General features: G+C 40.7%; 1 protein-coding gene across 3 annotated transcripts in view; it reads right to left on the minus strand.

The window, feature by feature from the left end:
- Positions 1-11,815: 11,815 nt before the first annotated feature.
- AFF2 (AF4/FMR2 family member 2) overlaps positions 11,816-25,917 on the minus strand; it is a 476,026-nt gene continuing 461,924 nt past the window's right edge. For all 3 annotated transcript variants that reach the window (XM_012812888.2, XM_012812886.1, XM_012812887.1), the window contains 5 exons: positions 25,490-25,561; positions 25,052-25,145; positions 22,591-22,643; positions 16,073-16,263; positions 11,816-12,006 (listed from right to left, as the gene is read on the minus strand). In XM_012812888.2, coding sequence (XP_012668342.1) covers positions 11,885-12,006; positions 16,073-16,263; positions 22,591-22,643; positions 25,052-25,145; positions 25,490-25,561 — 532 coding nt within the window. In that variant the 3' untranslated portion in view covers positions 11,816-11,884. The remainder of the gene's footprint in view (positions 12,007-16,072; positions 16,264-22,590; positions 22,644-25,051; positions 25,146-25,489; positions 25,562-25,917) is intronic.

Raw genomic sequence — 25,917 nt, forward strand, 5'->3', positions numbered from 1 at the left:
TGGAATCAGAATCTGTGGGGCTGAGACTTAGCATTTGCATTTTAAAAAGTCCCTCCCTGGTATTCCTCAGGGTTCAGAGTACCAGGGCTAGAGAGACAGAGATTGAAAGTCATGTCCTGCGTCTCACTGGCCTCCTCAGCTCACACACTAGTTTGTTTGTGTGACTGTCAATCTCAACAGATGCTCAGCTAATGACCTGCACAATTGGAATAGGCCCTGACAACATATGTATACATGAAACTTACAGGCCAAATCCCCCTTACCAAATTGCACAGAGACCACTTGTATTGTAGCTAAAGTTCTTATTATTTTATTTTCTAAAAATGAGGGAGGGAGACAAAATCTTCAATCTAAGCCTAAAATATCTTTCCTAGAAAAACTCACAAAGCTAAACATGTTCTCCCTCCAAAATATGAAGCTTAGTGTACTCCTAGCTCTCTATGTGACATACTCAGTCACAGGCTATTGACCTGTGGCACATCATCTGCTAGACATGCAACCTTGAACTTGCTACTCTTACATCCTCAGAGTCATATCTCAAAGTGGGGGCAGGGACTTACCCCACCATTTTGTATGTGTATGTATGTGGGTAGGTGTATTTGTTTTTGTGGGACAATACAACACACAAAAACAAAACAACAGTGGGATCAGTGCCTGAGCCCATTGGTATGTGACTATTAAGTCTTCTGTCCTTGGTAGTGACAATGTCAGAGGAAATCATTTGGTGAAACGAAATCCTGAGTGTTGCCAAGAAGGCGTGGAGGTTGAGAAACACTTGCTTATCTCTGAGTAACAAGGAGAAGGCTGATATTATCAACTTCATTATGTAGAGGAACAAAAGTGGGGCCTGGAAATTTTATGTATCTCCCTTAAGTCAGTCCATGGGAACCCAGTTTAGAATCCTGCCTCAAAGCCAAAGGCACCTACTCTTCTGCAATATTCTGTTTCCCTTCTGAACCAATTCTTGTACTTTAGAGGCAAGGAGCAGCAGTTAGACCAGGGCTGGGTCTGTCTTAAAATGAAGTGACATCTAAGCCCTACGAATCTAAGACATGACCATTATCAGACTCATTGGTCATGAATGTGGTGCCATTTTTTCTGTTTGATACTTCCAAGCATAAGGAGTCCCACCTCACCAAGCCTTTCCTGAATTGCTGACCCCGCCTGTGCTGTAGTCCCAGACTTCATGGAAAAGGTGTTTCTGGAAGGCTGGCCCCATGCCTTTCCTATAGAGAATTCTGGAAGAATTGAATGAACATACTCCCTGAGGGTTCAGGGCCATTCTTTACTTTTGTTTCTCTAGTGGAAAGAATATATGCTATAAGATCAATAGCATTATTAATAATGGGAAGCAGAGCATAGTGGTTATGGTGAAGGCCTTTGAAGCCACGCTGGTCCAAATCTTGGCTGTGTGACTTTAGTCAAGCTATATAACCTCTGTGTTTCTCCATATTGTTATCTAAACAATGGAGTATGTTAGTACCTATCTTATAGGGCTATTGAAAGGATTGCATATATTAATATATGAGAAAATGCAAGGACAGTATCTGACCAGTATTGCCCTACCAGTGCTTGTATGTGCTACACAAACTGATCAATTATCATAATCCTAATTGAAAAAAATGTCATTGTGTGTATTCCCTCCCAGTTTTTCTATACACGTGTTTATACTTTTACTGAGGCATGATCATAATTTACAGCATCTAAGTTCTTCAGTGTAGAAAACAATTTGATTGAGAACAAATTTATAATTGATTTCACTCTATTTCTCAGATCAATTATTTCTTAAGTATCTCACAAGGAAAATGTTCATATTTACAGATATTGTGAGCTTCACATTTTGGAAAGGATTTGGTATTTGTAGTGGTAGTGTTACAACTGTCAGTTGTAACCACGGTTAACTACTTTAGTGTTCACACTTGGACTATGACTGTGATTATGCGGTGTCAAAATATGTGGCCAAACCAAATGTAGTTCATTTGTTCACAGGAAATACAGCCAAGTTGACTGTTAATGTTTCATTTACTGGCAGGTGTTTTGAGCTGTATCGTATTAGCACTGCAATTCCTCACTTAGCATGACTAGAAAATACATTCCATATAAACGAATTTTCTAGATATCTGAAACTTACTCTTTAACCATCCCGAAACCATCTAATATTTGGAAGGAAATAGTTCAAAAATATATGGCAGCAAAAGTTTCTGCCTTAGTACAAAGAGTGTGCTTCAGATAACTTAACCTTTCCTTGCTGACTTTCAATCATTATGGTGAGCTGAAATTACTTCTCTTGCTGCCGGCCCAGGCTAGTAGCTGCATCCCCCTGTGGGAAATGGCCACTGTTGCTGTGCTTTGAAGTTTTTAGCATAGTTTTGTAATCTCTTCTGTCTCTTCTCTCAGCATCTACTGCAGTTATAACTTCATACTTTGTAAGCTTTTACGTGCTGTGTACTAGGAATCCAGACGACTAAACATTTCACAATTTTCTCTTAAATGGGCTCTGAATGATGGTCCAAGGATCTCCCTTATAAAATGAATTGACTTTGTGAGAGTTATTTTCTTTATGGCCCTCAGTTTTACAGCTGTTGAGGTAAATGAGGGGCACTGGCTATGTATTATAATGCGAGGGAGGTGATAACAAGGTACTCTGGCTGGGAAGGTTTGGAAGCAGAATAATCTAAGTGTCTAAAATGAGATTTTCATAAAAATTTTATTTTGCATTTTTAAATAATTCAATGCATTGGCAGTATAGTTAATGCCTCTATGAGAGAAACCAACGCACCAGCTCAGCCAATATCATTTTTACAGAGACATCTTGTTGGAAAACAACAAAACCACATTAAAATGTTTGTACACAGAGTTACTGTACTGAGAACAAAGCACCAACAAAACGCTTGTGCGCTACACATTTGAAATGCAAAGCCACACAGGCAGATATAGTTTTATACATAGAAAGCACATGAAACTAGGTTTTAAAAACCAGATAACATTTCATTAATTGATTGATGTTAGAACAGTTTACCCTGAACTATACAGGATATTGGAACTTGCTGAAATTCTGACAAAGACGAGCATGCTTGTTAAGGACAGTGACAGTTGGTGGATGTGCAATGAGTATGAATACTGGAAAGTTCCACCCACGAAAAGGTGGCTCAAAAGACCAATTGTATTTTGTTCAAGCCAAGGGGGCACTTTTTGAATGATTACTGAATTTTCATGGAGCCCTGGGGCACCCCTGGGGAAAGGGTCTTCCCCTCAGGGCAGGACCTCAGAAAATTTTCTTCTTAGGAGCCAGGCTAAGCTGTTCCTGATGGTTCTGCTCTTCTACTCACTTGGAGAGAGTGCAGGCCAGATATCAGCCTCAGGGATTTGAGCTACAGCTTAGAGCAAGCCCACCGCAAACCTGAGGGTCAGCTCATGTGGCTGCAGCTGAGGCAGCCTCCATCTTCCCTCCTATATGTCTTGACCCACAATTTTCTCTTGGAAACTCAGTTGGGTTCGAACAGAGTCTCTTCCCTCACAAGGAGCAGTGGAATCCACTTAATTGAACTTGATAACATGACAAAAGCTTCCAAGAAGAGAAAAATTTTCATTTCAAATCATTGCCTTCATATAGTAATGTAGCCATGGACTCCTGGAACTGTAAGACAATGGTTTTGAAGAAGAGAAAGCTACAATTTCATGAAAGACAAGACGCCAGACGTGTCACACATGCATAAACACATTACACGCACACACGCGCACACACACATACATTGATGGCATGCTTTCTTTGTGCAGTTTTGGCTTGCCACAATGGTCCAGTGACATGGTGTTAGTGAGCACCCACACACACTAAGAGTGCGATGACAATTAAATTCCCATTTCTATCCCAGTTATTCAATACATATTTTCCATGACACTTAAATATACAAAGTTTCTGTTTAAAATGTGCACGAAAATGTCTTTTTTTTTTCCCCAGAAGAACAAGAGAAAGGTTATAGAGTCACATCTTCTTTTACAACATGTTGGGCTTATCTTTTTGTTCCCTATATACAGGCTAATGGGAATGTGAGGAAACACTTCAAATGAGCACACAAGACGTGAATGTGCGTCTTAGATGCAAAGCAAACACACGCACCACAGACCAAGCAGAAGACATCCCTGGCAACTCTCAGGAGTATTTTGCGCGTCTCAGTCAAGTTACTTACTGGGAAAACAAGGGGAGTCATTTGCTAAACTGCAATAGGTCTCAGAGAATATTAATAAAGTGCTCCTCTGCAAAACTACTTCTGTTCTCCTTGCTATTTTTCAGTGTGGGCTATGAAAGGGCCCAATGAACATGCGCTGTTCTTTGGAAACCCATCAACATTTGCCTAGATTTCATTCCTGGCCTACGTACTGGTCTAATGCAGATTTACCAAAGACTCCAGATTTCAATATTTTAATGAGGGAGTGGCATTGGGGGAAGGGAGGAAGGGAAAGAGAGAGAGTTATACCACTGCGATCAGAATATTACTTCAGTCAATAATGAAAAATCACCCTCAAAAAAAAAAAAAAGGAAAAGGAAAAAAAAAATGTGAACCTATAAAATGTCTTGACTGGAGTGCTCTGGGGAAATTTCTCAAACAGAGATTTGCTGTTTGTATTTATAATGATTACAACATCTGAAACTGTCTGCCATTGCCAGGCCTCTACCTATAAAGTTCATTGAAAAATTCTGGTATAAAAACACTGCCTCATCTGCCTGCAACCACTTCACTTGCTCCAAAATTATGTAGCAAAGGTCAAAACACTGCTCCACAAAGTTATACAATTGGACAAATGAATTCAAGAGACTAATATTTATACTGCCATGTAATAATGCAGTTATTATATTAACATGATTTCATAATACAGCATGCCTTTCCAGGGGGCATGTTTTAAATCAGGACACATCTATTTTTGTTAATCTGTTATGTCTTAAAAGCATGAACAAGTACAGTTCAGAAGCTCACATTTAACTACGCATTTGTTTGCAGAAAGAACACTAGCAAGAAAGCAAAAGCTAGAGCCAGAGAGAGAGAGAAACAAGTAACAACCATCACGGCCACAGCCACCAGTGCCACCACCACCACCACCACCACAGAAAGGAAAGCAAAGAACACATCACTCATCTAACCACATGTGCAAAGGGGGAGAATTGTAGGTATCTTCTGATCCCAATGAGTGTTTCTGAGCATAACCTGTATGAAGCTCACCACTGACATATTCATTTTATGGTAGACAACACTAGAACAGATAATCTTCAGAATCACTACTCTGATGAAAATAGGAATCAAAACAGCAATTTGTAGAATTGAATACATGTGAAATATTTCATCTCAGACATTTCTTTTTCTAAGATATCCAGAGAGTAGAATTATTCAGGAAGAAAACTAGATGTTTGACAAATTGTCTTGAATCAGGATCAATCTCATTTTTTAATATTCATGGCTGAATATGATTGATAAGTGAGGATGGCTTTGCAACAAACAGAATGATGTTAAACATATTTCTAGCTCTGAAATATGAGCCATGAAAACTGGCCCATTGCTTGGGGGACTTAGCATCCCTGTGTAAGTATAGTGTCAATTAAACTAAGCCTAGATGTTATTATTTCCCAGTAAGGACAACTGTAGAATATCATGAAGAGGACAGATGTGCAAATGGTACTATCATGCTAGTCATAGAAGGAACTGCAGAGGCAAAAGGCAGAAAGGCCAGAAAGTAAGAGCAAGACGTGGATCTCCTCCAGGGCTAGCATTTGACTATGGACACAGATCCAGACAGAACATGGAAATGTTCAAAGAAAATAAGATTTTAAGGCAAGTTCTTCAGTCTTTCATGTATCTGCAGATACAAACCTCTTATTAACTGCAGAAGATCCACAGTACCAGGAGAATGGATCCTTCGAGACTTTCTATTCTATTCCCAAGATGATATATGTGAATGGATTTAATTGAAGAGTGTGTATATGTGTGTGTGTATTTAATGAAGCCTCATTGTCTTAGAAAAATATACTAGAGTTTTGCTGTCTTGTTAGTGACCTTAGTACTCTTCATATTGTGTGGAAAAGAGAATTATTTTGTTTGAATGATCATTTCTGAATAATAGTCATGTAATTGAAACAAGATGCATTCTGATTTGAATTCAGCGTCAGGCCAGTAGGTTGATGCTTTTAACTAAAATTAAATGTTAATAAAGAAACTTAAATTCCCTAATAGCTAAAGGGAAAACCTTATGAACAACAATGTCAACATGAGATAAATATTGAATTTTCACATAACATTAAAACACAGAAAGTTGTAGATTGTGCTATTCTCCATAGAGGCCTGGTAAATACTTTATCCAAGTTACATGTAGAAGTTAGAAATAGCATTTGGAAATCAAAATAATGATAATTAACAAGAATAATTAAAAATGACAAATACCTATTCTTTAAAAAAATACCATGACAGTTTTCTAGGTGCCTATTTCACTTTCATTTTACCTATGAGATGTGGAGATGACAAAACTATCACCATTGATCCACCTGGCCTTTCAGCATAAGAGGGCATCAATCTTTTCAACCATCTCCTGCTTAAAACCTAGGCTACCAGGGAAGCCCTTACCTCTAGGCCTCATCATAAACTATCTATATTCATAGAAGATTTATCTGTATTTTCACCTGGTAAAATAGTTTTAGTCTTTGAAGTGCATGTTGGGAGTGTGTACATGTGTCCACATAAAGAGACATGTGAAATCTGAGCCCTCTTTGACTGTCTGTACCCAGTAATGTGTTGGAACTGGCCTGCCCAGGCTGGTGAGAGCCTACTATGCGCATCTCTTCCCATGTCTGTGTTCAGTGATGCCACATTTGGTAGCTTCAAATAAGCCATAGTGGGAATATTTACACCATAGAAATTGGCAAATGCTTTAAATCAGGTGCCTTCTATTCTCAGTGAGCTGGTTGTTAAATATTTTACAAGCACACCACTGGTTGGATGCCAGGCTGACAAAAGAAGTCAGCCCTTGGTCTGGGAAATACATAATCCACTTGGCCTCTCTGGGGTTTCTCCAATTTTGCCTCCTCTCCAGGGGTTCCTTTACCCCCAATTTCATAAGCACTGAAGAACCAGCAGAGGGCCATGTGCATCAGGGGTGCATTTGGCTACCCGTTGTCACTACACTGGGCTCTACTTTCAGAGATACCACTATGTGGTAGCCACATAAGTGATTCAGGACAAAACCAAAAAGGTAAAGTCCCTGAAATTCTCTTTGGACATGGCAGCTGGCTTCCTGCTGCAGATATTGGATAGCAATGAATCCCTTAGTAGAAAAAAGCTATCCCCAGCTGAGATCATCCAGTGGGACATTCTTCAGGAGGTTTCCCACAGCTGGTCTACATGATGCTGTTCTCCAGCGACTTGAGTTTGCCACTGCAATGACCTGCTTGGGACCTGGAAGCATGTTTCCTTTGCTTCCCCCCGTCCCTCCTCAAAGTCTGATACAAATCAAACAGCCAACAAAATTGAGGTCACTGGCAAAAGAGTTTGAAATTTTGAATGATTTTTATTAAACACCATTAGTCTACACTGCACAGTTAATGAAACAGCAAAGCTCCAATCTCTTAGAAGAATGATGATTGATCATGGATCTGAAAAGCAGTACAGTGTTCCCTAAACCAATGCGAGCACTATGAATAATTCTTTAACATCTCATGTCAGAAGCAAAAAGGGGCAAGAACTGCAATCTGGCCTAGAGGGGCTTCCCCACCCTCCACCCCCACTCCCACCCCCCTGCCCTCCCTACGATACAATTTTCTTTTAGTTGATAGATTATAGGGTAAAATGTGATGCTTTTGGTAAAGAGGGCTTCTAGATTTGTGAGGAGGAGAATGGAAAGGGAATTAATACTTTTCTTTTGCCCAAAATATCAGATGGTTGGATTAATGTCTAAGACCAGCCTATCTGATTAGTCTCCTGCCGGGGTAAATGCTGATTATCAATATACAGATGCCATTTCTGCTGCTGGAGTTTGCTAACACCAAAGAGAAAATGAATCAGAGTTTATTTATGAGAATAAGGCTGTGTGAATGGAAATGAGAAACAACAACAACAATAACAACGACAAAGAATTCTGTCTGCCAGTTGAGTAACAGAACTTTCACAACTGGCCCAATAAATTTTCCCCACAGAATTGAATTTTGGGGCACTGAATCGACCCATTTGTTTAATACTGTGTAGCTATATCATCTTGCCACACGCTTTTTCTCAATGGGGATAGTGATGGTTCTATAAGCAAGCAGTTTGTTGCTTTACTGAGTAGTCCTACTCAGTGATCCAGTTTGGTTTTTCCACCTGCCAACTCATGCAGATGAATTTTATCATGTCTCTTGAGAAGTATATGAGGGCTTTACCCTAACAACTCAATCGATTCTGCCTTCAAAAATGCTTTCAACTTCAAACTCCAACTTCAACCTCCAGGATGGAAATTTGAATAAAAGAAAATCCAAATTAGATAACTTTAGGAAGATATAATAGAACAAATATCTTTCCAATGCAGACCAAATCCAAAGCACGTAGCAATGTAATGCCCAAATGAAACTCTAACCATTTGGAAACACAAAAAAACACATTTTAGCCAATGGTTTCTAATTTTGCAACTTGGTTATTGCCTGAAGATTTGGATCTTTTTATTTCCTTACATGGGAAAAAGTCATCCCAACCTCAAGTCTTTTATTATAAAAGTAGAAGCAGCTAATCTGCTTTTCCAATTATGTCATCCAAATATAAAACTACTAGTATTTTCCCAATGAGCTTATTAAGTAATTAACACTCTACAGGCTGGCTAACAACATGCTTACAGCTAAATTCTACCCGGAGGACCACACTAGCAAACTCTTTTCAAATTAATCCTACCTACCAAACTCAGACAGTAATATGACAAAACCACTAAAAAATCCAAAGTTAATTAAAAATACAAAGCCAAGCCAGCATCATCACACAGACTTGTCAAACTCTCTGTGGTTGGAGCTTGGGTGATAAAGGAAGGCATAGTGGTGGCCCTACCTGGGTCAAGCTGCAGGGCTGAGATGGTTCAGTGTACTGCTCAGGTGGAGCTGCCTGTTACTCTGTCCTCCACCCCACCTCCATGTGCTTATGTAGCTGTGTGTCACCAAGTCTTTGTCAAGGTGTAGAGGCATGCCCTCTCTCTCACATATCTCATAGCTCTCTCACAAATTTGTATGCTGAAGAGATTCACTTGACAAAATATCTCAATCCTTTGATCCCTCCAATACCTGCACACCTACGACACATATCACCATTTACAGTGTGATGAATAGAGTACCTAGAAAACAGCAACAATCCTTAATCGTGAAATCGAAAGATGTCTTATCTCCAGGGAGAGGAAGGTAATTCATCCTCCATGTTTAATTGGCTTCTAACCTGATTTAAAAATGGGTCTACTAAATAATCAGGCAGTGATCCAGAGCTCAACTGTCAGATTTGATAATTGTGCTGCTGACTTGGCACATACTTTACATTCAGCCACCAGAAATGACAGCGAATCCGTTTGCCTCCCTGTTGTAAGTAGATATAACAAGTTGCTGAAACTAGAACTACAAGTCTATCACCCATGTGGCAATAAGCTTGTTTCCCTGGGAAACTGCCTCTAGCATTCTAATGCCTAGTTTCTGAAGATTGAATTTCAAGATGCGTCTATTCCTAAATCCATGATGGTCTAGGATTGTGGTCTAGGTTGAATTCACAAGTCAAGCCAGTGAGCTCCCTTATATTTTAATAGTCAGGCCCTCTAAGTTATGGAAAACAGAGAACCTGAGTCACTGCAAAGTCATCAGCTTAATTTTTATATGTGACACCACCTTGGGTGTTCAGAATCTTTCACATGATCATTTTCCTCATTTAATAGGCTCAGAAAAGATTAAGGTTTCATTTGTGTATGTGTGTTTGTATGCACGTGTGTGTGTTTGCATGCATGAGTAAGTGTTGTTGTTGAGACTGTAAACGTAAAGCTCAACCACAGTGGGAGCATACAAAGTGCTGGGTTCAGCTGCTGGGATGCTCCCATCAGCCATATTAACAGCATGGCTTCAGCCATTGGAGTACAATTTTCACAACTTTATTATACAACAAAGGGCCTTAAACTCAAAGACGGCCAGAGCACAGCTCAAGTGTGGCTCTTTTGCGACTCAGGATATATCTAACCTTGACGATGAGAGTACAGAGTGATCACCTGCTATCACAGACCCACATGACTTGCTTTAAAAGTCACTCAAATTTGCATCGTTCATGTGCATATCTATTATTTATCTTGTCCTAACCCAGTGAACAAAATTCAATAACTCAGCAGATTAAATGCTAAGTGGAATTATCTACTGGTAGGTAATAACAGGTAACAAATGCATGGATAGTGTTTACTACAACTGGGGAACTCTTCTGGTGACCTGGGACACAAATGGTGATATTTACATTGTGATGTTTAGGAACATAAAATGAATATAAAGAATCATAAAAGGTGGGGGGAATCACAACCAAAGGGGAAAATGTCTCCAAATTAGATGAACTGCTCAGTCTTCAGGGCTCTTTCAAAGAACCTTAGGGTAAAGAGTACTCCAAGACTCATTTTTTTTTTTTTTTTTTTTAGCTAGCTACTACTAGCTACTACTGCTAGTTTGGAGTTTTCTTTGTGATTTTCATGGAAATGATTTATGTTAATGTAGAATTTAATAAAATCAGTGCTCATATTTCAGTTAAAAACCAATGAGCCAAAAAAGAAAAAGGAAAAGGAAACAGAGGTTAAAAAACTAAAGAAAGTAGAAAAAAGAAATCTTGCAACAGAAAATATGGATAATAATTAGAGAAGCCCAGATTTTAAAGCCACTAAGAAGAAAACTGCATATTATTACTTCCAGGTAGTGATAACTTGTCTTTTGTTTCCATACATTTAAGCAAAACACAGTTGAAAAATCCTGTCAGTTATGGACCTGCCTACCAACTGCAAAGAAAGCAAAAGTGTTAATTCCTTCTTAGACATTTTCCAGACCTGTCTTATCTCCCAACTGTGAAACTGGAGTGTAGCATTTTGGCATCTGCCAAACTGCTCCTCCAAAAGGAGAACTTTGCACAAAGTGAATCCCAGGTGAAGATTCATGTTTCATATCATGTACTTCATTGTTTTATGTCAGCTGATGCCTTAAAGTTGTCAAAATAAATGTTGTCCCTCCTTCTCATCATTGAAATAAAAAAATGAGCAATCCGGAAAGGATGCTATCAAGAAGTCCTCTGGTTGTGTCACATAGCATCATTTTAAGTGCCACATTGCTATGTTCATCTCTATTCTTGATTCTCTTGATTTTGTGATATTGCTACAACATCTAACCAGCGAGTTGTGGCAATGAAAATTCTCACCTGAAGATTGAGTCTGTGGGAACCACAAAATTTTAACAATGAATTCTGAAACACATTCTCTTATGGATATAATAGTATAGTTTGGGGGACAGCTATTACTGCAAGTCTCAGCAGATCCCTTGCTTCTATGTTCTCAGGAACCTGCCATCTTCACAAATGCCTCCCATTCTTTGTGTTGGGTAGTGTGGACTTAAAACAACATGGTAGGAACTATCATTCTATAAAGCATAAAAAGATGGTGGGATCTGAGAATGCAGATCAAATGCTAAAAAACCACTAAGTAATAAAACATATGCTGCTCTCAAGTTGTAGTGTCCACTTTCAATGATTTCTGTTTTTGAAAGAGACTAAAAGAAGCATAAAAATAAAGATAACCAAAGAGAACTTTCCCCAATGAGTGGAATTCCACCAGTGACCATTGGTGTGCTGGTAGAGGTAGAGTGATGGGGATGACACTGGACACAGGAGCACACCCACTACAACAAATGGGCGTCGATGCGCAGCCAACACAGTCCCTGGCGAACGTAGCGGACAAGATTGGTCATGCTGCTGTGCTGAGTTAGAGGCCCCATCAGTGTGTCCAGATCGCCAAAGAATTCTGAAAAAAACAGAGCAATCCTCTGTCAGACCGTCACATGATGCCATGCAAATACACACCACACGGACACACTACCTTTATACAACACCACAAGCATGTGCATGTAGGAAAAGTGACACATTTGTTCTCTCATTCAACAAAAATTTATAGAGTTATTACTATGGGATCAAAACTCCATATATATACAACAAGCACGATTACTAGTCAGCTCCCCAAACACTGCAGCCCCCGGAGTGTTTGTGTTATTGTAACTAATAAAGCATAAATTCATTTAAATCTGTTACTGAATTCATACCAAGTTTTAAAAAAAGATATATTTTTTCAGACAGAAGATTATAAAAGTACATTATAATCCTGTGGAAGTTTTATATATACAGATATATATTATATATAGAGAGACACACATATATATATATAATTAAATATTATATATGTATGTATTTGTCTATATATTTATGTAACATTTTAATGTTATATCTTTAAAAATATACACATAACTTATATACAAGCATGTTTATATATATTTATAGTATATAATAAATTTACGTCTTTATATTACACATTTATATTTTACACATAAAATGTTGGGGAGCCATGGTCTGTTGTCAAGCTGTTTGTCATTCTCTTTTCCCTTCCTTTTGTCTAAATGAACTGAGTTTGCTGATTTTTCTTGGCATGGTATAGACAAAGCTAGTGAATCTGGACAGCAATTTGCCTCCAGAGCCAAATAAACGTCTAGGAAGAATCTGATTTGGTAAGTCTTATTCCAGACTTAACATTGGGAGTGGAAAATGACTCACAAGTTTCTGTAACATAGCAACATCCCTTACCCCTCCTAGGACATGAATAATAGAAATAAATGCCCAGCTGACTCCCTCTTGGCTGACTTGGAGAAGAGGGCAGCCCCGAGGCTACACTACTAACCAAGGTGACCGGAGTTTTAGAATGTCTGCCTTGTGGAGTGGAGGGTAGTATGTCGTAAAAAATTTATGATGTCTAAAAATTACCTAGGTGTCCCCTTTTGACATGCAAATTCATTTGTCTGGTACTTAGGTTAGTTCCCAATGCCTGTGCTGGCTGGAAGTGAGCAATCTTGGTTGGGGGCAGAGTCCAGAGAGCACCCTAAAGTGGTTGAGATGCTCTCCTGACTTCTCAGAAAGCAATTTCCATGCATGGGTTACATGTGCCGGATTGTTCACCAGATGGTATTTTACCAAACAATGCATTTATTCTTCATGTCCCATATAACATATGGGCTCCTTCTTTAGGTATCAACTTCATTTGATTATGTGAAACTTTCAAACCTGTGATATGCAATAAAAAGGACTTCTGCAGAAAAAGGAGCAAATTATTTTTGGCATTTTAAATATTTTCTTACATAAGACAATACTAAGGAAAGTGTTAAAGGACCTATTCATTGTTGAATGAATGTGAGCCAGGGTGTTCCTTCCCTGGGTATTTTCTATGAAGCTCTCTGTGGCATTCCTAATTAGATGCCCAGGTCACCATTTTAATAACCACTCCAAGTGAGCAACATAAGCAGCTGGCCAGGAGGGGAACAGAGCTTCTAGAACAAAGGCCAGAGGTACAGCATCAATCCCATTGGCCCATTTTAGCACCAGAACCTTGTAAATAAGCCATGTACAGCTGCACAGTGGGCTGGCAGGAGGCGGAGATAGAGACCTTCCAGTGGAACAGCCCACCTCACCCATCTCCACTGTACATTTGGGTAGAAAAAGGTGTGAGTGCACACTTGTCTCCAGTAACGTGCAGAGCTCCCATAAAATGGCAAGCTCCTCAGTTTCCCCCTGTCTATACGAACAAGGCAGATGTAAGAAGAATCCCCAAAGCTGAGCAAATGAAAAATGACAAGCATGTGAAACTCAAGGCTGTAGGCAGAAGATTCCATGCTACGTCCTCTCCCTAGTTCACTGAAAAGCGTTAGCAGGACACATTTTCTCTCTGCTGGTTGAGTGACAGAGTTGTTTTGATGCAATATAACATAAGGAATTTAGTAACACCTTGACATGCTGTGTTAATGACAAGATTAGCACCATTTCACCCTAACATCAGCACAGCCACCACATTGCTCCTGGAAAGTTCGGCAGTTAATTTAGAAGGAATTACTTTAACAGATTTTAAAAATGGATGCAATGATAAAGGAAATCCATAAATATCGACTTGCCCTCTAGATACCAATACAAAATAAGACAGAGTGTGAAGGCAGACAAGCAAGGCAAATCTTAAGACGTGTAATGTCTTTCTTTGCAACTCTACAACCCTTGGATGGGGCTGGTTGTATGCACTGGTTGTCTCTAGATTTCCAGAAGTTCAGAAAAGTAGACAAGCTTAGAAATTGCCCATTGTTCAGGTAAGTTGTTCAGGATCTCGCCTAAGGTTTCTGAAGACCTGCTATTAATCTCACTATCTTCACGGGCAGTGTAACTTATTGTTTCAGACTCTGGCCAGGTCCGGTGGCTTATGCCTGTAATCCTAGCACTTTTGGGAGGCCAAGCCAAGGATCAATTGATGTCAGGACCTCACAACCAGCCTAGGGAAAATAAGTCCTAAATCTCTATAAAAAATTAAAAATTTTGCTGCACATGGTGATGTGTGACTTAGCCCCAGCTACTCGGAAGGCTGATTGAAGTAGGAGGATTGCTTTAGTCTAAGTTTGAGGTTGCTATGAGCTGTGATGATGCCACTGCACTGTAGCCCAGGTGACAGAGCAACACCCTGTCTCAAAAAACAAAACAAAACTAAACTAAACTAAAAAAAAAACCCAAGTGTGTAAAACTCTAAGACTCCTGACATATTCCCAGGAGTCCTGGCCTGTGAGGACTCTGGGGCTTGGTAGAAGAATTGGGCCAGGAGGCCCAGTAAGTCCTTAATTAAACTCATGGGAACTTCCATCTGCACATATATGGCTTGCAGCCCCAAGCTGGGATCTCTAAGTATCCTGGGACCTGCAAGGATACCCAAATCTGAGGACGCTGAAGTCCCTGTTATAAAATGAGGTGGTATTTACATATAACTTCAGTATATCTTCCTGTGTACTTTAAATCATCTCTAGATTACTTATAATGCCTCAGACAATGTGGATTCTATGCAGAGTTGTTATGGTGTATTTTTTACAGTTTGTATTATTTTTTATTGCTGTATTGTTACTTCTTATTGTTTTCTTTTCCTGAATATTTTTGATCCATGGTTGGTTGACTGTGGATGTTGAACCTGTGGACATAGAGGGTCCACTGTAACTGCTCGTGACCTAGCAGCACTCAAGTGTCCCCATTACTGGCCAGAAATTTCTACTCTAAATTTCTGGTCACCCCTTTGCAGTCTGATTCTGAAAAGCCCACAGCTATTTCCACTTTGAATATAGCGTTGCAGTCTGTGACTACTGGGCCAGAATCAGCCAAGTCAGATGAATGGCTGGGGCAAAAGCACAGCTTACTTTTACTTTCTACCTTCCTTAGCATTGTCAGGTTGTGAGCCTCAGTGGTAGCATGACTCACCAAAGACCATGGGCCTGCTTTCTGGTGAATCCAGGTCCTTTTTGTATTTATTTTGTAGCAAACCTCACGCATTACCATGAATAGGACTCACTCCTTCATCTCAGCTGTCAGTGTGTGAGTAAAACCAGTTGACTTTGACCCTCATTGCATTGTCATTTATTCATCTGGGGCTGACGATTATAATAAAGGTAGAAGGCCCTACTTTACCTTCACGTCTCAAAAAAAAAAATTAACAGAAGCCCAAATAATCTTATTAATTTTCAAATCATTCTTTTCCTTTGCCTCTGTTTCTCTGTGTTGGTCCTTATCCCTGAGTGAAATTCCCAAATAGTTATTTGCCAACACCTCACAGTTCATGCTTAGGTTTTAAAGGAGAACAAAATCCAAGACTTTTTCACTCTCTCAGCAGTTGTAGGTCACTGTGCTAGCCCTGAGTGAACACCCTGGAAATCGGGAGACAGAAAGACAAAAGGCCACCAAAATTCAAGTCCTGCAGAGCACAGTTAGCTCCAGCCTGGTCTGGGAGCAGCGAGGGGAGCAGATGAGCATACCTCTGTTCTCTCGCGTCAGTTTGTCCGCCATATCCCAGTGTTCGTAGCCCCGTAACACGTTGCTAGTGATGTTGACGTGGCTGGCAGCCATGTGGTGAATACGCTGAGGGATGGTGACCGGGCCGTTGTTGCAGTTCCCCATTGCATTGATGGCAGAGACATTGTTGAGAGACACTGGGTATGGAGTGTTCCTGGGGGATGGAAAGAAATGAGCCCTGTTAGCTGGGCAAGAAAGAGTGACAGTAGGGTTCAAGAGCTCCCTAATCACACTGGAATCACAGCAGCTTGCCATTCTCCACAGTGAAGTTTACATGGTGAACATATATGAAGACGCAGGAGAGTGGAGTTTGTTCCCACATCTCGCCACCTCTTCTCTGAGGACATCCTACAGTTTTCATCAACACAATAGCTTCTTCCAGGGGCTTCTCCATAGAGAGATCGTACTACTGCCCTACACCTGCCCCAATGGACTGAGCCACCCAGGGGACAGTGCCAGGCTGTAGAAGAACTCCCTCGTCTCCCTTTCTAACACTAAACACGTCACCACCTTTGACAACCACTGAGGGATCATGCGCAGTGCTGCTTTTGTCTTAAAATACCAGAGAGAGCTGGGTGAATCTTTCCCTGGCATTAATTCTACTCAGAAATGTATCTCTTACTTTGAATATATATAACAAGTGTTATAATGTTTCAGAAAAAAACAGCTCAGAGCTATGATGATTTCTCCACCTGCTGCCAGAATAGCTATTAGCAGTTAGAAAACATTTGATGTATAATATTGGCCTATCATCAAAGTGTTTTGTGGAAACCACAATGACAATTTGCTCCAAATACAGTTACCACAATAAGCAAAGTGCAAATCTTAACAGCTCCCTAAGGAGCACTATTGGGGAAGCTGGAAAAAGTAGAATTCTTAATCTCTCTTTAGGATTCTTTAAGACATGCTGCAGAGATGGGCTGTTAATTGGTGACTGTTCACTTGCATGCTGGTTTATAAAGAGAAGTCTTAAGAGGACTCATTTTGGGTAGTACCAATGTTTGGACATATAGATTTTCACTGATTCTTTAACATCAGCAATAAGCGATCACCTGCTGCCTGTGTACAACGTGGAGGTCATTTTTCCTTCAGGGCCTGGCCTTAGCTCAGCATGCTGTAGACTTGCCCAGGGACTTCCTCAAAGCATGGGGGGGGCTTCCTGTGCATAGGGGCAATATCAGTATGCCTCTCGGCCTCCCTATCCTCCTCCAGGAACACTTTGAACAATTCCCAGGCAAAAGTACCACTTTATTAGGACAGAACATTTTAAGGGAGTAAAAGAAATGGGGGAAGCTATGTTTTAGACTCCATGACTCTGCATGTTTGAAGGAGCTTCTACCTTGTTCCTCTGAATCTCCAGAAACATCATCAAGAAACCTTGTCCCATCCTCATCGCCATCCCCTTACCAGATGCTGATGTGGGTAACTCTAGCTTTCCAGGGTGGCTCAAAGAACAGACATGCACCCTGACAGGCACCACGCACATATGATTTAGGGAGCAGCAATCACAGTGTCCCAAGATGCTGAAGTACTGGGAGATCAGGGAGCCATCATGACTGTGTCTATGGCCATGGGAGAGATTTGGACCATTTCTGCCAACAGAGTCTCTCTTTTCGTTTGTTCTGGTGTCAGGTGGAAAGTATACCCTTATACTTGCTCTGTACTTGTCTGCTATAAGGGGGTTGGTGGATATTTCTGCATATTTATAATTGCTGAGATATTTTCTTACTTCTTAGTAGAATGATTTCTTCTCAAGTCAGGAGTGGGATAATGAGATGTCCACACTAAGGGGCTTAAGCACAGAAGAGTTAGCCAATTACAAAAAAAAAAAAAAAGAAAACAGTGAATACTGGGTTTCTTTATTGGAGAAGCTTAAAAGTGCTATTTTTTAGTCTTTTCCCAGAATAGTGGTCATTAACTCTTTAAATGTCCATTTGTGGCAAGAATGGAATATGGTCTCATTCATACTCTCTGGAGACAATGACAAAGCTGTCAAGCGCCACAGATGTTGAAAGAGGGACTGTGTGGTGCTGGAAAAGAGGTACTGGGATCCCAGGAGACCTGGATTCTAGCCCCAGATCTGCCTGAGCCTGACCCCTCCCCTTGCTAGGCCTTATTTTCTTCAACTGAGAGGAAAGGTTGGTATCAATGATTATCAGCTATGTCCAGAGTCACAAGGGAAAGCCAAACATCTCTTTACCTGGCACATCTTGAAAAGCCCTTTCCCTTTTGACCTGATCACATGGAAGTGTTACACGTAGGAGCTCTCTTCCCCTTCCATTCTCTACTTTCTTTCATTTAAATACTCAGTAGCAGAATCTAGAAAAGCTAGGGTAAGGCTTTGTTTGGGGTCATTACTACTCTCATTTTGGGGTCTACAATCTGATGTGTTCTGGAGAGCATGTATGTACACTATGTCATATTTATGAAATGAAAATATTGAAACCTAAGAAATTGTGATGGTGGCTACAGGAAGGCCAATGCAGAGTGCACTCACCCCGGTGTGCTCTCTACTCTGACTTGGCTCTCATTGCTGTAGGCATCCCACCATCTTCTCTCACCTCTCAGCCACATGTGTCCCCTTGTTATTTCTCAAAGCCACTAGGCATGCTCCGTCCCACCCTAGAGGCCACTGACATCCCTCTGCTGGACAGTGCATCCCCAAGTATTGACATTGCTTGCTCTACCATCCTCTAATACCCCTACTGCAAGACTCAAAGTGTGCCACTGCTCCCTCCTCTCTTATAACCCTTTCTTTCTAGTTTCCTTGTTCCCTTTTCCTCTATGACATTTCCCATCATTTAGCACGCCACATGCTTGTTACTGTCTTTATCCTCTAAGAGAATTTGGCCTTGAGAAGGGCAGGGGCTTCCATCTGTTTTGCACTCTGTGCTATACCTCGGAATCTACAATAGTTTCTGGCACATAATATGTCCTCAATAAACCAACAGAATAAATGATTGGATTGTTGCCATTCCTTATTTTAGATCCACTACATATAAAGTGTTCTAGAGGGAAGGAGAACAAGGTATATAGCAGAAGGATAGGCTATGTGTTTGTGAAGGACCAGGCAGAGTGTCCCATACATAGAGGGCATTTGATAAATATCTGCTGAATGAAAAGATGCATGGTGCCTTATTGAAAAAGAGCAAATGTTCTAACAGAAGAGCAAAATCCATTATTTTCTAGCAACATAGCATAAGTGTCAAAATGAGTACAGACCAAGAGGGGCAGGATTGCATATGTTTTCCAACTTGAGAAGGTAATAATGACAACAGTACTAGTGGCAGTAACAGTGACAGCCATCATTTATTGAACAGTTACTGTGTGCTAAGCTCAGGGCTTCACAGACATTATCTCGAAGCCTCACAACTCTGCATAGAAATTTCAGCTACCATTGTTTCACGGATGACAAAATAGCTTCAAAGAAGTTCAATTCCTTCCTGAGGGCCACACAATTGAAAGAGCAGCTCTGTTATCTTCCACAGTTCATTCTTTTCCCATTCTACCAAGTTACCTCAAAGTCTTACCATCCACTTGAATAGAGATTTCATGAGACATGAGTGTCCACCCTGCTCTCACCTTCACCTTCGTGTGCACATTGGTTTGTTTCCACTCTTCTCCCCAGGCTTGTAGGTATCTAATCTCTGTTCATACAGGCCAGGCAATCCAAAAACTTGGGGAGAAGCTTTTTTCTTGGCCTGGATGGTTCCTTTAGTGAACACCAGACTCCTCGTGTTGCTTTAAGTGGCCAGTGTCTCAAGCGGAGACATCCCTTCTTCTAACACTGTCAGTGTGGCACTCACGTCCACCTGTGCACTGAAACAGCTCTTCTGAAGACCTCAGAAAGCATCCTCTCAACATTCAGCAGCCTTCCTAGCTCTTTTCTTTTTATTATGTCTCAATGACATTTGAGATTGATGCCCAGACACTTTAAACTCTTCAACATGTGGCTGCCATAATCCTATGGGAAAGGTTGGCAAAGCTGGCCCTCCTGTCTGTTTCTGTATGCCCTGTAAGCTTTGGATGATTTGAAAAGCTAAACATTTATAATCAATTGGAGGCAATAGTATCTTCAAATGCCAATTTAAATAGGAAGTCCCTTCTTTTTCTTAACAGACCTGTGTTTTAGACATTTCTTTCTTTCTTTCTTTTTTTTTTTTGGCCAGGGTTGGGTTGGACAGACCTGTATTTCAAAAATCATACATGATAATGTATTTTGAATTTTGTCACTAAAATTTTGCGGAACTTTGTCTTCTGTCTTATATTTTTCTATATTACTGTGAAAATTTGTCTTATGTGTTATATTCTTCCATATAATAACCTCAGTTTTGCCTCTTAGCTTGCAAGGCCAAAAACATGTAGCATCTGGTCCTTTATACAAAGAGCTTGCTGACCCCTGTTATAGATCAAGAAGAGTTTTCTGCTCTTTCTTCAAACTTTTTCTGTGCATTTTTCTTCCCAGTTCCCACAGAGGCTGATGTTGAAGGTCTTTTCTCAAACCCTTGCTCATCTATCCCAAGACTTTCATATGGAGCCCTCATCCATGGAGAGGGGGCCATACCATGACCACCCTGGGGCAACTGACTTCCCAATTGTTAGCCGGCCTAGGAGGGTTTGAAGTTAGAGATGCAGTTAATGTAAGATGCTGTGAGAGGCCCTTTGTGGGTTACACCATACTCATTCCCCCAGGAAATCAGACCATAGTTTTGCTTGCAAACAAGAAGCCCTTCCTGACCACACAGGGAGGCCCAAGCTCTTTCTCCTGAACTTCCACAGCACTTCTGTAATACCTGTCACCTCCCTCTACTGGACTGTGTTTCTGGAGTGCAGGCACCACATTGAATTCAGCAACATGTCCCCAGACCCTGGTGCTACAGATGCACCTGAAGTATTTGCTGAATAAACGGGATGTAACCCCTGGGCGACTGTTTTGAGTTGTCTCATTCAAAAGCTCCATGGCCTGCTAAAGCGAGTATGCTTTCTTCAGACAGAAGCTGCTTAAACATCATTTCAGGAGGCTTTTCATGTGACTTCACAAGCTCAGGATATGTTTGAGTTCTTTCATTTCAGAATTCAAAAAAAAAAAAAAAAAACCCACATTTTTTTTTTTTTTCCCAGTGATCCTTTAATAGCTGCTTACCTGACCTTGCCCTTGCTTTACACTGTGCTCAGAGAAAATAGCTTTCTCTGGGCCTTTCCCTGGTTATTTTTATTTTCTGAACTTCCAGAGGGGAACATTCTTTCCCTTTTGTTCATCATTGTAAGGGTAAGACCTAATGCAACAACTAAACCGGCGCTTCCTTTCAGTACAGTAATTGAGTTAATGTGCAGTTTTTAATGGATCTTTCCTTAGCTCTAAATGTTTTTATGATCTCAAAGTAGAGTTCGTTGTCCCACTGCGTTTGGAGTATGCCTTGTAGGTATTTATAAAGTAGTAGTAGAGACTGTTTTACTCTTGGAGGAAATGTTTTGATCAAAGATGCAAGAATTTTGAAATGATGGAAAACTGAAAAAACAGCTTGGAGTTATAAAACAGGCTCTTGGCGACGGTCTATGCCCACAATCATCTAGAATAGCTTCTCTTTCCGCTATGGGTGGGGGTGGGGATGGGAGGTGGGATTAGGGTGGTGAGGGAAGTTCAGGAATCACAGGAGAAGCTGATGCTCAGACAAGTTAGCAAGGGCACATAGCGGCCACTTTGTGGCTGCCGCAGAAGCAGGATCCAAACTCATTTTCAATATGAATTGACTATTCAACGGGCATCAGGTCCAGCTCCTTCATTTTATCGGGACACAAACAAGCCCCAGTAGAGGAAGGGGCCCACTGACTTTATCTGTGATCCAAGGACAACCTTGGGACCAAGTCAAAGGTTTGTTGGACCCCTACTCCAATACTGTTAAGACCGACCTCCCCCAAACAAATAGAACTCTAAATAAAGCCATGGGCACAAGGGAATTCACTGAGCCCGAGATCAGCATTATAGTAGATGCTTTTTTAAAATTTTAGGTCAGGGTGTTTTAGTATTAATAAAAAAAACTTCATGAAGGCTTGGATAATTGGCTGACCAAGTGCCTTCACATTTTCAGCACTATTATGCCTTTGGTTTTATTAAACAGCACTTATCATATATCAATGAATATTTCATTGGTCTTTCATTACCGAGTGAATCACTGACAAATCATTGCAGTAGAGTTAACTTTCCCCTGCCTCTCTGAAATAGCATAGTGCTTGCCATCTCATTAGCAGATATTTTTATGGCTATAATTTGGCTTAAAGATCAAATAGTTAAAGAATTGGAACCACATCATTTTAAACTTCTCTGTCTTCCCATTAGCTACAATCTGGCTAGTATTTTGTATGCACAAAAATGACCATAGATTGAGAATGGACCTTTACTCCTGAGTTGTCAGCGTAATATATTTGGGGGTCTAGAAAATCACTCATTTTCGTGAAAAAGCAATTTTCATAAAATACTTACTTTCCATTGCCAACCCACGGAGATGGTATATGGGTGACTTTTGAAGCATTTTGCTAAAAGAGAGAAAGAGAGAGGGAAATAAGGACATCTATTTTGCGTTTTATTAATTCCAAAACAGATGGAAGTGTGATTTAGAGTACATTAATATTGATTGCAGCATTTCGGGATGCACAGCCGCGATGTACGTGTACGTCAGCACGCCATGCCGTGCACTCGATGAAAATAGCTGGTTAGGATAATTAGTGGGCTCCAATCAGGACCATGCCAGTCACTTGATGAAAGATCTTATATACTAAAAGGCCCAGTGAAATCAGACTCGGTTCTCCAAGAAGTGGTTTAATTATCCTCATCTGAAATTTCGTCTGCAAAACAAGCTCTTCAGAGTACAAGTAAGTTTTTCACCTTTAGCTCCACTTGCAGACTTTTTCCCTGGGATGTAGGATGGACTGCAATTTCTAATATCCCAGGGTGTGCCAGAACCAAGCAGCATTTTTCCATTTGCTTGTTTGTTTTAAGGAATCACCTTGAGCTGCTGTCTTTACATGCAAATCCTCCTGGCTAAAGGTTTTCCATGTTTGACAAAGCTACTGGTTCAGAGTTGCATTGCATGGAATGCTAAACAGGCTTTTATTCCTCTGATAGAACTGGACTGGTTTAAAGAATGGGCCTCCTTGTATTTTCACAGCCACACACTTGTGAATGAGAGGGAAATCTGACATTTAGCATTCCCACGACAGGACAAGAAGTAGGCTCATTCTAATGGCCTTACCAGGTTGAAGCTCAAGCAGCACAGATGGTCATGACACGCCCCCTGTGGCTGTGAGCCTGCCTCAGACCCGCTCTTGTCAGTCACAGTGCAGGTGATGCCCTTCCTCTACCTCAGGGCTTCCAGCTCAGCCCCTTTTACAGAAAGGGTGTTAGGGCGAGTGTCAGCATTTTCAGATGTCCGGTAGGAATGCAACGTCTCGCTGCAGCTGCAGAAACCCTCACCTAAGGCATATTCTGCAAATATGCCTTACACGTCTTTCTACAGGAATGAGTTATTTAGCATTTTCTTGGAATTTTGCAATGCCCTAAACGGTACAAAGGACAGGTCAAAAAGGACAGATACTACAGCCATGAATCTCAAAGTATCATTACATGACCAGTATCTCCTGGGAACTTGGTAGAAATGCAAATTATTGCACCCTGCCCCAGACCTATAGAATTAGACACTTAGGGGGTGGGGTCTAGGATTCTGACGGCTGCTTAAATCCAAGAACCACCATTTCAGACCACAGGTTGACAGGGATGAAGGGATATATGAAGGGACGGTGAGATGTTGTATGTTTTCCCCGTTCATCCACATGAGCACCAGCTTTATGGATTTATGGCCCCACCATATAATAGCTGGGGAACTTGCTTTTTCCCAATCAATTCACAGGGTTCTCATAAACATAGAGCTGTGCAGCAGCACTCACTGTGTGTGTGATATAAGGTCGTGATTCGATTCATTTCAAACAACTGCTTTAGTGTAATGAAGCCAAAAAGACTCATGCACTTGGCAAAAGAATAAAAATACACACACACACACATACACACACACATATATATATATATATACACATTATATATACACACACATGTATACTTTATATACCTATTTATACATAGGTATATATGTGTGTATATGTATATATGTAAATGTGTATGTGTATATATATATATATATAGAGAGAGAGAGAGAGAGAGAGTTCTTTTTTATGAGATCTCACCAATAGAAGGAGCATTGAGGCTTCCAACTCTAAATCATGGGTCAGTGTTGGAGGAGACAGTGATCAGGCCTAGCATGGTCACTAGGCTGCTGCTTATAATTTTTATCTGGGCTCATTCCCAAATTTTGGCATTACATTTTGTGGTTGCCTATCTTTTTTCTTTTTTGCTTGCAAGTTAAAAATGCTAGCTGTCTATTGATGGCTTTATATATTTGTTTTGGTAACCAAGGCAGCCAATTGTCTTAAATTGCAGCCACCAAACTCCCAGACTTCCCATGGCCAACTACACCTCTCAGGGGTGTGGATGTCCACCCAGACCCAGGGTGGACACAGTGACTTCCTTCACTTCTGAGAGATTCCTGGTCTGACTTCTCATTTAACAAGAGACTGGAAGTGTCCCAGAGCCACAAGCTGTGTCCATTCTGCAGGGAAGGGCAGCAGACAATGTCTCTCTAACTATGACCAGGGGGCTGGCAAGGGCCATTTGGTCAGTCAGGAAAATAGTCAGGGGGTGGTACTATTGTGCCTTCTCTCCCAGAAGTCAAATCAGGTGTGAGAAGGCCATGACTAGCTGGGATGAGAGAGGTTAAGCTCTTGGCAGCAACAAACAACCTTGTTTTTGTCATTTGATGTTTAATATAAACATGCCAACCATTATTAGTGATTTTATCACCTCATACCAATCAATGATCCAAAAAAGGCATTACCTTAAAATACTCCATCAGTGATCTTGAGTACTTCATAGCGTGGTCCTTCTTCAGTTTAAACATCCTCAAGTAGAGGAGCGATAAGCATCGGTAGCTGTGGTGGGGAAGACAGGCTTCTGTTAATCCAACCTATCGACAGTAAGAGGAATGCTGATTCATCGTCTGCAGTTACTCCCTGATGCTTAGACCGAGAAACGTAAGTAAATACAGAAAAATTTTAAAAGGGAAGGGGGAAGCATTAAAATCCCATTTTGATAAGGGTATAAATTAGGAGGAGTAAATGTTTAGTGAGCGACTAAAAAAATCCATTAGTTACCCTTTAATAGTTTAATGGGAAACAAGAGTAATGATCTGGGGTAAGCAGCTTAAGTTGATCTGGAGTTTTCAAATCCTTCTGTGACATTTCAGTGGTTTTCTTGTAGCCTCCATGGGACTCACCATAAAACTGCCAGCTTTTTGTCTCCATCTGAAGCCAAGGGGCTTGCGAAGTTCTTCAGCCTCATTGCATACCTTTGAAGAAAAAGGAAAAGCTCAAGGGGAATGTCTATTACCCTTCAGAAATTCCCTAAGTCACTGGTATTCTGATTGTCTGACTGAGTTTGCCCCACATTTGCTCTGGGTGAGAGGACTGACTGGCATGTATGGGCAGAAGCCTGCTTTCTTCTCAAAACACACAAAATGGGGACCAAAATGGCATAAAAGGACTGATGTGACACACGGGAGTTGAACTCCAGAGAAAGCAGCTCAATTATAAGGCCACATTGTAGGACACTGCTGTAGAATTACTGTTAGTTTACATGTGTGTCTAAATGCTGGCAAAATACTGTTTCTGGGAACATTCTAGCTAAACAACATTATTGGTTTTC

The sequence above is a fragment of the Otolemur garnettii genome, unplaced genomic scaffold (genome assembly GCF_000181295.1).
Source record: "Otolemur garnettii isolate 467f Iridium unplaced genomic scaffold, OtoGar3 scaffold00231, whole genome shotgun sequence".
Classification (NCBI taxonomy): Eukaryota; Metazoa; Chordata; class Mammalia; order Primates; family Galagidae; genus Otolemur; species Otolemur garnettii.